At 49.5% G+C, this 14,008-nt stretch overlaps 1 protein-coding gene across 2 annotated transcripts in view; it reads right to left on the minus strand.

Moving 5' to 3' along the window:
- Positions 1 to 7,655: 7,655 nt before the first annotated feature.
- The window catches only part of LOC145352195 (G patch domain-containing protein 2-like), a 29,106-nt gene continuing 22,753 nt past the window's right edge, over positions 7,656 to 14,008 (minus strand). Inside the window, exon 10 of one of the 2 annotated variants that reach the window (XM_080201922.1) lies at positions 7,656 to 8,987. In XM_080201922.1, the coding sequence (XP_080058048.1) occupies positions 8,800 to 8,987 (188 nt within the window). In that variant the 3' untranslated portion in view covers positions 7,656 to 8,799. The remainder of the gene's footprint in view (positions 8,988 to 14,008) is intronic. The other variant, XM_080201923.1, reaches the window with a different exon arrangement.

Raw genomic sequence — 14,008 nt, forward strand, 5'->3', positions numbered from 1 at the left:
GCAACGTGAAACCCCCAGTGCATTAAGCATCTCAGCATCTTTAAGAACATCTCCCGCTCGCCCCACCTCCTGATTTTCAAACCTTCTCTCTCTCAGAGCCTGGAATGAGTAACCTGCATCCACCCACACAACATCACGGTCAGTACCCAAGGGACCATCCCAGCCCTGAGTGCAGCACTACACAATCCTCAGCAATGGAAACTTGACAAGCTCCCATCTAGATGCAGCACCTTGTGTACAGCTCCATCAGCCTCGCCTCAAAGGCTGTGTGTCTTATTTGGGGTGAGGGGAATTAGGAGCAGGGGTCAGAGTTCAGCCCTCGATTCTCCTCAGCCAATCGATAAGATTGTGGCCGATCCGGTAGTGGTCATTATGTCACTTTCCTGCCTGCATCGGAATCTTTGATTTCCTCTTATCAAAAATCTTTCCTCACTCGAGTTTGAATATATTCAATGATCCGCCCTCCACTGCTCTCTGGGGAAGGGAATGCTAAAGACTAATGACCCTCACAGAGAACAAATTCCTCCCTATCTCCGTCCCAAATGGGAGGCCCCCTTATTCTGAAACTGTGGCCCCCAGTTCTGGATTTCCCAAAGAGGAAAAACATCCACTCAACATCCGACCTGTTAATCTTCCTCAGAGAATCTTCTTTGTTTCATTAAAATCATCAATTATTCTTCTAAGCTGCAACTGGTCCAATCAGACCCTCAGAACAGACCTGCTTCACCCCGGGAAGCAGCAGTGGGTACTGGCTCTGTCCGAACCACCTCTCCCAGTCACTGGGTTTGAGAAGGAGTGAGGCTAGAGATTGATGGGAGCATGAGGATCCGAATCAGCTTTTCTTCCTGCCTGATCAAAGGTCCTGAGGACAATTATCGCAGGAACTGGAATTCCAGTTTACGCAGTACAGCAGCTCCCGGTCTGTACCTGCTCGGTTGGGTAAGGCTGGGACTGAGGCTGAGCTCTGAGACACTCCCTTTTGACCAAACCATGAGGCAATAATCAACAAACATCTCATCAAAATAGGCCCCAGCCCAAAACATTCTTGTTCCAGATCTGCCAGGTTTGAATTTAGTGAGAACCCCACATGCCATCTCCAGACCCAAAGAGAACCACATTAGGAGGTACCCCACTGAGGGTCAGCACCTTCAGGAGAAGAGGGGGACCCTGTACCCCAGTGAGAGTCAGCACCTTCAGGAGAGGAGGGAGACCCTGTACCCCAGTGAGAGTCAGCACCTTCAGGAGAAGAGGGGGACCCTGTACCCCAGTGAGAGTCAGCACCTTCAGGAGAGGAGGGAGACCCTGTACCCCAGTGAGAGTCAGCACCTTCAGGAGAGGAGGGGGACCCTGTACCCCAGTGAGAGTCAGCACCTTCAGGAGAGGAGGGGGGAGACCCTGTATCCCAGTGAGAGTCAGCACCTTCAGGAGAGGAGGGAGACCCTGTACCCCAGTGAGAGTCAGCACCTTCAGGAGAGGAGGGGAACTCTGTACCCCAGTGAGAGTCAGCACCTTCAGGAGAGGAGGGGAACTCTGTACCCCAGTGAGAGTCAGCACCTTCAGGAGAGGAGGGAGACCCTGTACCCCAGTGAGAGTCAGCACCTTCAGGAGAGGAGGGAGACCCTGTACCCCAGTGAGGGTCAGCACCTTCAGGAGAGGAGGGGGACCCTGTACCCCAGTGAGAGTCAGCACCTTCAGGAGAGGAGGGGGACCCTGTACCCCAGTGAGGGTCAGCACCTTCAGGAGAGGAGGGAGACCCTGTACCCCAGTGAGAGTCAGCACCTTCAGGAGAGGAGGGGAACTCTGTACCCCAGTGAGAGTCAGCACCTTCAGGAGAGGAGGGGAACTCTGTACCCCAGTGAGAGTCAGCACCTTCAGGAGAGGAGGGAGACCCTGTACCCCAGTGAGAGTCAGCACCTTCAGGAGAGGAGGGAGACCCTGTACCCCAGTGAGGGTCAGCACCTTCAGGAGAGGAGGGGGACCCTGTACCCCAGTGAGAGTCAGCACCTTCAGGAGAGGAGGGGGACCCTGTACCCCAGTGAGGGTCAGCACCTTCAGGAGAGGAGGGGGACCCTGTACCCCAGTGAGAGTCAGCACCTTCAGGAGAGGAGGGAGACCCTGTACCCCAGTGAGAGTCAGTACCTTCAGGAGAGGAGGGGGACCCTGTACCCCAGTGAGAGTCAGCACCTTCAGGAGAGGAGGGGGATCCTGTACCCCAGTGAGAGTCAGCACCTTCAGGAGAGGAGGGGGACCCTGTACCCCAGTGAGAGTCAGCACCTTCAGGAGAGGAGGGGGACCCTGTACCCCAGTGAGGGTCAGCACCTTCAGGAGAGGAGGGGGACCCTGTACCCCAGTGAGGGTCAGCACCTTCAGGAGAGGAGGGGACCCCGTACCCCAGTGAGGGTCAGCACCCGGGTTTGCCAGCCTGTGCTCTGGGTAGTTTTTGGGACTTGGCCCTAGTGCTTCAGGACTAATTTATTCTGAAGGCCTGACCCATGTTGCAAAGGTTAACAATGTTTTTCAATCAAATCCAATTTCCCTTTAAGAGTGTGTGTGTTGGGAGTACACTGACCTGGAAATGAGTGATGAGAGGCAGTACGATGGCCTTGTGTCTCTGCTAGTGACTGTACATCTCCCTGCTAAACATGACAAGCCTTTCACTCACAATCCAGAGCCAACCTACGATTGAGTCTTTCATCCCTCGGAAGCACTGATGCATTTGAGACAATAAATGATGCGATTTGTTAGGTCTACTGCTCAGATCAGCAGCGAGGAGAATTAGTCACTCAGTCTTAATCCCTCATGAAGCGGTTTGTGTGTGGAGAATTATTCCGAGAATATTAACTCTCTGAATACAAGGACATTGTTCTGCACAACTCACAATTTACAGAAATACAAAAGCAAAATACCACAGATGGTATAAATCTGAAACAGGAAGAGTTCTGATGAATGGTGATCAGTGTGAAATGTTAACTCAGTTACCCTCCAGACACCAGCAGAACAACGGAGAATGTTTATTTACTCATTCACAGAATGTGGGTGTCACTGGCTGGGCCAGCATTTACTGCCCATCCTTAGGTGCCCCTTCAGAGGGTGGCAGTGAGCTGCCATCTTGAACTGCTGTAGGTACACCCACAGTGCTGTTAGGGAGAAAGATTCAGGATTTTGACCCAGTGACAGTGAAGGAACAGCCAACACATTTCCAACTCACTTGGAGAGGAACTTCCAGGTGGTGCTGTCCCCAGGTATCAGGTGGTAGTGGTCATGGGAAAGGAGCCTTGGTGAGATCCTGCAATGCATCTTGTAGAGGGTTCACACGGCTGTCATTGTGCGTCGCTGGTAGACAGAATGAATCTTTGTAGATGGGGTATCAATCAAGCAGGGCTGTTTTGTCCTGGATTGTGTCGAGTTTCTTGAGTGTTATTGGAGCTGCACCCATCCAGGCAAGTGGGGAGTATTCCATCACACTCCTGACTTGTACCTTGCAGATGGTGGACAGGTTTTGGGGAGTCAGGAGGTGAGTTAGTTGCTGCAGGATTCCCAGCCTGTGACCTGTTCTTGCAGCCACAGTTGGGATATGGCTCGGCCAGCTCAGTTCCTGGTCAATGGTAACTCTCTCAGTTTTGATAGTGAGGGATTTAGTGAAGGTGATGTCATTGAATATCAAGGGGTTATGGTTAGATTCTTGTTGGAGATGATCACTGCCTGGCATTTGTGTGGTGTATATGTTATTTGTCACTTGTCTGCCCAATCCTGGATACTGTTCAGATTTTGTTGCATTTGTCTAACATTTTATATTTTTTTCAACAATGTACATCCCAAAGGTGCTGACTCTCACTGGGGTACAGGGTCCCCCTCCTCTCCTGAAGGTGCTGACTCTCACTGGGGTACAGGGTCCCCCTCCTCTCCTGAAGGTGCTGACTCTCACTGGGGTACAGGGTCCCGCTCCTCTCCTGAAGGTGCTGACTCTCACTGGGGTACAGGGTCTCCCTCCTCTCCTGAAGGTGCTGACTCTCACTGGGGTACAGGGTCCCCCTCCTCTCCTGAAGGTGTCTCTCGACATGTTGGAATGATTTTCTTGAGTTTTAAGCAATGTTTGGACAACATTCAGCCAAAAGCTTTTCAGTGTGAAGCCATATCTGTCGCTTTCTTCAGAACAAACAGTGTTCTGGCCTCAACTACTTTCTGTGGTAGTGAACTCCACAGGTTCACCACTCTGGGTAAAGAAATTTCCCCTCACCTTGGTCCTAAAGGTTTATTCTGTATCCTTAGTCTCTGAGCCCTGGTTCTGGACTCTGGAATCTACCTCTGAATCTACCCTGTCTAGTCTTGTTACAATTTTCTAGGTTTCTATGAGATCTCCCTTATTCTTCTGAACCCCCAGTGAAAACAATCCTCACCAACTCAATCTCTGCTCACATGACAGTCCCTTCATCCCTGGAATCAGTCCGTTAAACCTTCACTGCACTCCCTCCATGGCAAGGACAACTTTCCTCAGACCAAAACTGCACACAGTGCTCCAGGTATGGCCTCACGTAAAGCCCTGTATAATTGCAGCAAGACATCCCTGCTCCTGTACTCAAATCCTCTCGCTATGAAGGCCAACATATCTTTTGCCTCCTTTACTGTGTATTTCATCTGCATTCTTACCTTCAGCCACTGGTGCATGAGGCCCAGGTTTCGTTGCACATTCCCCTCTTCTAATTTATAACCTTTCAGATAATAATTTGTCTTTCTGCTTTTGCTACTGAAGTTGATAACTTCACATTTATCATTATACTGCATCTGCTATACATTTGCCCACTCACTCAGCCTGTCCAAATCACACTGAAGCATCTCTGCATCCTCCTCACAACTCACCCTGCACCCCCCCAAACCTTGTTTTATCTGTAAATCTGGAGATATACATTCAGTTCCTTGATGTAAGTCATTGATATACATTGTGACTAGCTGTGGTCCCAGCACTGATCCCTGCCATATCTCACTAGTCACTGCCTGACATTTGGAAAAAGACCCATTTATTCTTTTTCTTAAGTCTCCTGTCTACCAATCAGTTTTCTCTCCATCTCAATGAACTTCCCTCAATCCCCTGAGTTTTAATTTTTACACACAGATCTCTTATGTATGACTTTGTCAAAAGCTTTCTGAAAGTCCAGGTTAACCGCATCCACTGGCTCCTGCTCATCAACCTGACTAGTTACATCCACAAAGAATTCCACAAAGATTTATCAAGCATGATTCTCCAGGCTGTTGGAATCCAATATGTTCTGCTTTAAATCTTTGATAATGGATTTGAGAATTTTCCCCATTACTGATTCCAGGCTGACTGGTCTATAGTTCCCTGTTTTCACACTAGCTCCCTTTTTAAATAGTGGGGTTCCATTAGCTACCCCCCCAATCCATAGGAACGGGTCCTGAATCTATAGAATCACACCAAATGACCACCAATTTATCGATTACTTCCAGCATCACTTCCTTCAATACTCAAGGGGAGGATTATCAAACCCCAGGCATTTATCAACCTTCACTCCCAATCCCCATCACCAGGGCTGACCTGATCGAGGTGTACAAGGTAACGAGTGATGTGCACAGGGTGGATAAGGAGCAGCTGTTCTCCTTATTTGAAGGGTCAGTCATGAGGGGAGATAGGTTCAAGGTGAGGGGCAGGAGGTGTAGGGGAGGAGAAACTTCTTTACCCAGAGGGTGGTGAGGGTCTGGAATGTGCTGCCTGGGTGGTAGAGGCGAGTTACCTCCCATCCTTTATAAAGTACCTGGATGAGCACTTGGCACATCATAACATTCAGGGCTCTGGGCCAAGTGCTGGCAGACGGGATTAGGTGGGAGGTCAGGTGTTTTTAACCTGTTGGTGTAGATTCAATGGGCCGAAGGGCCTCTTCTGCACCGTATGATTCTATAACCATTTCTCTACCAACACTGATTTACGAACATAAGAAATAGGAGCAGGAGTCGGCCATCTAGCCCTTCGAGCCTGCCCCGCCATTCAATAAGATCATGGCTGATCTGTCGTGGCTCAGTTCCACATTCCCACCCTCTCCCCATAACCCTTAATCCCCTCTCTCATCAAAAACCCATCAACCCGCTTCTTAAAAATATTTAGTGAGGTAGCCTCCACCACTTCAACGGGCAGAGAATTCCAGAGATTCACCACCCTTTGAGTGAAGAAGTTCCTCCTCAACTCTGTTCTAAACCGCCCCCCCCTTTATCTTGAGGCTGTGCCCCCTAGTCCTACTGTCCTTTCTGAGCGGGAAGAACCTCTCCACCTCTATCCTATCCATCCCCTTCATCATCTTATACGTCTCTATAAGATCCCCCCTCAGCCTTCTAAACTCTATCGAGTACAGACCCAGTCTATTCGATCTCTCCTCATCAGCTAACCCCCTCATCTCCGGTATCAGCCTGGTGAACCTTATCTGTATCCCCTCCAAGGCCATTTAGTTCCTCCCTCTCACGAAACCCTGTGTTCCCCAACATTTCTGCTGTGTTATTTGTACCTTCCTCTGTGAAGAAGGAACCAAAAGACGTACTCAGCCATTTCTCTGTTCCCCTGTTTCAGGGACCTACACTTGTCTTCACCAATCTCTTTTCTTCAGATGTTTACAGGAACTTCTCCAGTCAGTTTTTATGTTTGCCTCTATTTCCCCCTTCTTATTCAATCCCTTGGTCCTCCTTTGCTGAATCAATCTGCTCTTAATCTCACAATCTCATCCATAAACTAAGCAGCCTTGCAAACTTTCCATTTCAAATCTCTCTTTCCCCTCCAAAGTAATTTATCCTGTTGTCCCTCCAAAATCCTCAGTCATCTTTCCCACAACTTTAAGTCTGAATCCCTCTTTATGTCTGTGTCTTAGCAAATCCGTAAACAGCAGCCAATGTGAAAGCAGCCCTCTGATCGACCCACAACCTTTAACATGACTGGACCACCACCAACCACCTCTCCACTCATCTCCATTAGAGTGGGACAGCTCTCAGCAACTTCCACTCTTATCTAATGGTAACCAGAGAATAACCTGTAACGGTTTCTCTTTCTGCTCCCACACCGTTACCTCAGCTGTCCCCCAAAGATCAGCCCTTACACCCTTCCATTCTTCAATGAGAAGCTCTCTCTCAGTGACATTACCTAAAAGCCCAGGGTTAGTTTTCAAAATGTACCCTGACGACACCCACTCAACCTCATCACCGCCTCTCACAGTCCCTCCGTCGCTCAACCTCATCACCGCCTCTCACAGTCCCTCCGTCACTCAACCTCATCACCGCCTCTCACAGTCCCTCCGTCACTCAACCTCATCACCGCCTCTCAGTCCCTCCGTCACTCAACCTCATCACCGCCTCTCACAGTCCCTCCGTCACTCAACCTCATCACCGCCTCTCAGTCCCTCCGTCACTCAACCTCATCACTGCCTCTCACAGTCCCTCCGTCAGTCAACCTCATCACCGCCTCTCAGTCCCTCCGTCACTCAACCTCATCACCGCCTCTCAGTCCCTCCGTCACTCAACCTCATCACCGCCTCTCTCAGTCCCTCCATCACTCAACCTCATCACCACCTCTCTCAGTCCCTCCGTCACTCCCATTGTCAGAACGCTTGGTCTACATTTAAAAAGTCTTTGAAGGAAACAGATGGTGAGGTGGGAATGCAGACGGCGCGCAGTAAAAATTTTAATGAAAACATTAAGACAATTTAATTAATATATTTTATCACATGGTTGTGAAATATCTGAATATTTGCATTTAAAATGTTTGTTTAAAATCTTATTTGGGATGTTAGAAATGTCACTGTGAGGAAATAATCGTGTGTTTTTTTTCAGAAAGCACTTTGTGAGATATCTGTGTGATACACGACATGATCGGGAACACGGCACAAATAAATACAACAATACTGGTTTGGATTGGACACAACTTACTGCCGTCACACTGAAACACGATGGGTAAGTGGGGAAACCTCTGAACCAACACACTTTCAATGAAGGGTCACTGCAAAGAAATGTTAATGCATTAAGGACAAGAGAAGGCATGGCACATTATAAACTATATAATAAACTGTGTATTACTAGATATAACACTGTATATAGAACACACTGTGCTACTGGGTATAACGCTCGTAAGATGGATTCTCCTTTTGTCTAATGAACATTCAACAAGGAGACCAATTGCGCACCATCAAGATTCTTGTCAAATCTTGATATATAATCATCCTGATATATAATCTCCAATCTTGTATATATTATATATAACATATCAAGTGTCACTAACTATGGCACACTGTGTGTTACTGGGTGTAACACTCCGTGCAGTACTGAGGGTAACACGCTCAGGGGGAGTGTGGCAGGGAGGAGGCTGGATTCTTGAGGTTGATTCAGGGCTCCATCCAAATCTTAGCTGCAGTTTTACACAACACGTATCATATTTTATAAATCACGGGATATCCTGTGAGACTCCCTCTTTTCTTCATACCCACTGTACAGGGTAACATCCTCTACTCCCATTGCCTTATTGTCTTGGAAATGAGTACAATTGGCACCACTGGTCTGATGTTTAAGCCTCGGTTGTGACAGTTTCCGCTCAGGATAGATTCCTCTTCAGTCAGCCTCATTCTCCCCTGCAGTCAGAGTCTACGTGCTGGGGAATCACTGCAAATTGATGGGAAAGAGGAGCATTGTTTCCCTTGTCACAGTTACTCGTTTTATAACGAGATCCTTTACGAGCCTCAGAGTCTGGTACTGATGCTCCTGGGAGGTTTTAGATATGAGTGCTCCAGTCAGTCTGTCCCTATCTCTGGGCTCTGATCATAGCCGAGCTGCCCCTACAGGAGAGAGCGGAAGTAACTGGTCGACTCGGTCGAGGGAGCTCGCTTTCTCTGCTGCCGATCCAGGCTGGATTTGCCCCTCCACCCAGTCCATACTCGCTGAGCTCTTGCTGCTCCCAGCATCCTCTGGGCTCAGGCCTATGCTGTCTCCATGGTGACAGGATGCGGCTGCAAGAAAAGATTGAGATTGTTAATCGATTAGTTTACTCCGCGCCATCGCTCCCGGGACCACGGGGTACATCTCACCTCTGCCCTGAGCCACCATCTGCACTGAGACACAGGGAGGGAGGGAGGGAGGGAGGGAGGTCAAACTCCGAACCTCACCCCGTCCCCAGGGCGATTTCTGGAGTCTTGGTGACATTTTGCAATTGCACAGTTCTGGCAGACAGGTGAGGTCTGATCCTTCATCCAATCCACCGGACCAGGATCTGGGCCTCACCAGCTAGGCCGGCATTCACTGCCCATCCCGAATGGTCCTCGGGACGGTCACAGAGAAACAGAACGGTTCACTAGGCCATTGCAGAGGGCGGACATGAGCCAGCGACATTGCTGTGGCTCTGGAGTCACGTGGAGGCCAGACCAGGAAAGGACGGCAGATTTCCTTCCCTAAACGGCCAGTTGGACTTTTATGACAATCTAGAACAGGTTTGGCCAACCTTTCCAGACAGGGTGCCACATTCACAGGGTTTACTCACTCAATGGGCCCAGGATAAAAAAAAAATAAGGTTCAACACAACAACAACAACTGGATTTCAAAATAAAAACTAGAGTTTAGAACATAGAACATAGAACATTACAGCGCGGAACAGGCCCTTCGGCCCACAATGTTGCGCCGACCAGTCTTATTTTTAAAAAAAAACATTGACCCACTAATCTAAACCACTCCTTTTTCGTCCATAAACCTATCCACCAATCTCTTAAGCGCCCCCAAACTAGGCGCATTTACAACTGCAGCAGGCAGGGCATTCCAGTCCCTCACCACCCTCTGGTTTATTACTGAACAAACTTAAAGTAACAGCCAGGGTGTGAGATAGTTAGTGTACACGACAGGTTAGTGTGAGGCTGAGAGTGCAAGGGTGAGCGTGGGGGTGTGCGAGGGCCGGGGTGTGCAAAGGTTAGGGAATGCGAGGGTTAGTGTGCGAGGGGTGGAGTGTGTGATGGCCTCAGCCTCAGCCTCTCGCACTCACTCACTCAGCCTCTTACACTCGCACACTCCCGCACGCTCGCTCGGCCTCTCGCACACTCCCGCACGCTCGCTCGGCCTCTCGCACACTCCCGCACGCTCGCTCGGCCTCTCGCACACTCCCGCACGCTCGCTCGGCCTCTCGCACACTCCCGCACACTCACTCGGCCTCTCGCACACTCACTCGGCCTCTCGCACACTCCCGCACGCTCACTCGGCCTCTCGCACACTCCCGCACACTCACTCGGCCTCTCGCACACTCACTCGGCCTCTCGCACACTCACTCGGCCTCTCGCACACTCACTCGGCCTCTCGCACACTCCGCACACTCACTCGGCCTCTCGCACACTCCCGCACACTCACTCGGCCTCTCGCACACTCCCGCACACTCACTCGGCCTCTCGCACACTCCCGCACACTCACTCGGCCTCTCGCACACTCCCGCACACTCACTCGGCCTCTCGCACACTCCCGCACACTCACTCGGCCTCTCGCACACTCCGCACACTCACTCGGCCTCTCGCACACTCACTCGGCCTCTCGCACTCACTCCATGGCCCCCCCGGGCCAGGTTTTGAACAAGCCTGCTCTGGAAGGTTTATTGTTTGATTGGTTTCTAATCTACAAGGAGTCAAAGGGAGGCAGGAAAGACCACAATCAGATCAGCCATGACCTTATTGAATACAGGAGAAGATACAAGGGGCCGAGTGGCCTACTCCAGCTCCTGGAGGTAGACAAGAGGCAGGTAACTATAGGCCAGTTAGCTTAACTTCTGTAGTAGAGGAAATGCTTAAATCTATTATCAAGGAAGAAATAGGAAGACATCGGGATATAAGTTGTCCCATTGGTAAGATGCAACAAGGGTTCATGAAGGGAAAGTCATGTTTGACTAATTTGGTAGAATTATTTGAGAACATTACAGGTGTAGTGGACAATGGGGAACCTGTGGATGTGGTGTATCTGGATTTCCAGAAGACATTTGACAAGGTGTCGCACCAAAGACTGCTACATAAGATAAAGGTGCACAATGTTACTGATAACAGACAAAGGATTGGTTAACCAACAGAAAGCAAAGAGTGGGGATAAATGAATGTTTTTCTGGTTGGCGATCAGTGACTAGTGGTGTGCCTCAGGGATCAGTGTTGGGACCGCAATTGTTTACGATTTACACAGATGATTTGGAGTTGGGGACCAAGTATAATGTGTCAAAATTTGCAGATGACACTAAGATGGGTGGAAGAGCAAAGTGCAGCGATCGCTGAAAGTCTGCAAAGGGATATAGATAGTCTCAGTGAATGGGCGAGGGTCTGGCAGATGGAGTACAATGTTGGTCAATGTGAGGTCATTTTGGTAGGAATAACAGCAAAATGAACTATTATTTAAATGGTAAAAAATTGCAGCATGCTGCTGTGCAGAGGGACCTGGGTGTCCTTGTACAGGAATCTCAAGGAGTTGGTTTGCAGGTACAGCAGGTAATTAAGGCAGCAAATGGAATTTTGTCCTTCATTGCGAGAGGGATGGAGTTTAAAAACAGCAAGGTTATGCTGCAGCTGTATAAGGTGCTGGTGAGACCACACCTGGAGTTACTGTGTACAGTTTCGGTCTCCTTACTTGAGAAAGGATATACTGGCACTGGAGGGGGTGCAGAGGAGATTCACTCGGTTGATTCCGGAGTTGAGAGGGTTGGCTTATGAGGAGAGACTGAGTAGACTGGGGCTATACTCATTGGAATTCAGAAGAATGAGGGGAGATCTTATAGAAAAATATAAGATTATGAAGGGAATGGATAAGATAGAAGCAGGGAAATTGTTTCCACTAGCGGGTGAAACTAGAACTAGGGGCATGGCCTCAAAATAAGGGGAAGCAGATTTAGGACTGAGTTGAGGAGGAACTTCTTCACACAAAGGGTTGTGAATCTGTGGAATTCCCTGCCCAGTTGAGGCTGCCTCATTGAATATTTTTAAGGCAAGGATAGATAAATTATTGAACAGTAAAGGAATTAAGGGTTATGGTGAGCGGGCAGGTGAGTGGAGCTGAGTCCACAAAAAGATCAGCCATGATCTTATTGAATGGCGGGGCAGACTCGAGGAGCCGAATGGCCAACTCCTGCTCCCTAGTGCTGATGTTCATTCCAGCATCGTTGAGATCAGCTGTTTTATTCCAGGTTTCTTTGTATTTCTCAGTTGCTGCGGTGGGATTTGCGTTGCTCCCACAGTATTTGATGTGGCCTCTGGATTACTACAGTAACCACTACACTACAATCTCATTCCAGGGAGGTGGTGGGTGAGAAGAGGGAACGGAAACTGGTTCGATAGATGTGCAGGTAGTTTCCTTTTTCTCTTTTTGGACTGGCACAGACACAATGGGCTGAATGGCCTCTTTCTGTGCCTAAACCTCACTCTGACTCAAGGGAAAGGGAGACGAGTGTGTGAAAGATGGTGGGGTGGGTGTGGATTGGGTGGGAGGGTGGGTGAGGGCAGAATGGGACAGGAAGTTTCTGACTGCAGGTTACACCAGGCGACTGCTTATACCTGACCCTATAAACAGACACCTCAGTCATCTCTCTGGGTTCACACAGCTTTATGAACATAAGAAATAGGAGCAGGAGTCGGCCATCTGGCCCTTCGAGCCTGCCCCGCCATTCAATAAGATCATGGCTGATCTGTTGTGGCTCAGTTCCACTTTCCCGCCCTCTCCCCATAACCCTTAATCCCCTTGTCTATCAGAAAGCTTTCTTGTGACACTGGGTCTGAGCTGCAGAGAATACACAGTGTCTGTTAATCCCAGGCAGCTACAGAGGGCTGAGACACTGTCATTGCAACTAATCGCTGAGACACCACACCATCTGTCTCCTGTGACCAAGCCCTCCTCCTCTGCCTTCACACTAGTAAGGGGAGGGCAGGCCTGCCTACAAGTAACAGAGAGCCTGGTGCTGGGGTTATTCATCAATGCTCCAAGCAGCACCCAGGCTCAGCCAAGTGAGAAAAGCAAGAACACACAGCACCTCAAAAATAGAAACAGCATTTCCCACATTCTGTCCACAGCACAACCAGCCTGGTGTCAAAGCCCAGAAAAAACACAGGCCATACACTGCAAAGTAAGATCCCATTATTCCCAGTTCATCTGCCTTGTCTGCAGCTATTCCATTCTTTTTTTATTTAATTCTTGGGATGTGGATTTTCCTGGCAAAGTAAGTGCCAGTTACAAATCCCCCGCTGCCCTTCAGAAGGTACTGGCATTCTTATCTACATACTGGAGACACACTCACTGTAGAGTTAGGGAACACAGTTAGCCCTGTATCAATCCCCAAACTAATCCCACTGCCCCGCTCTCTCCCCATAGCCCTGTATCAATCCCCAAACTAATCCCACTGCCCCGCTCTCTCCCCATAGTCCCTGTATCAATCCCCAAACTAATCCCACTGCCCCGCTCTCTCCCCATAGTCCCTGTATCAATCCTCAAACTAATCCCACTGCCCCGCTCTCTCCCCATAGCCCTGTATCAATCCCCAAACTAATCCCACTGCCCCGCTCTCTCCCCATAGCCCTGTATCAATCCCCAAACTAATCCCACTGTCCCGCTCTCTCCCCATAGCCCTGTATCAATCCCCAAACTAATCCCACTGCCCCGCTCTCTCCCCATAGCCCTGTATCAATCCCCAAACTAATCCCACTGTCCCCCTCTCTCCCCATAGCCCTGTATCAATCCTCAAACTAATCCCACTGCCCCCTCTCTCCCCATAGCTCCGTATCAATCCCCAAACTAATCCCACTGCGCCCGCTCTCTCCCCGTAGCCTTGTATCAATCTCAAACTAATCCCACTGCCCCCGCTCTCCCCATAGCCCTGTATCAATCCCCAAACTAATCCCTCTGCCCCGCTCTCCCCCCATATCCCTGTATCAATCCCCAAACTAATCCCACTGCCCCGCTCTCTCCCCATAGCTCAATCCTCAAACTAATCCCACTGCCCCGCTCTCTCCCCATAGCTCAATCCTCAAACTAATCC

This window comes from Carcharhinus amblyrhynchos, chromosome 14, assembly GCF_965287045.1.
Source record: "Carcharhinus amblyrhynchos chromosome 14, sCarAmb.v2.hapA, whole genome shotgun sequence".
In the NCBI taxonomy this organism is placed as follows: Eukaryota; Metazoa; Chordata; class Chondrichthyes; order Carcharhiniformes; family Carcharhinidae; genus Carcharhinus; species Carcharhinus amblyrhynchos.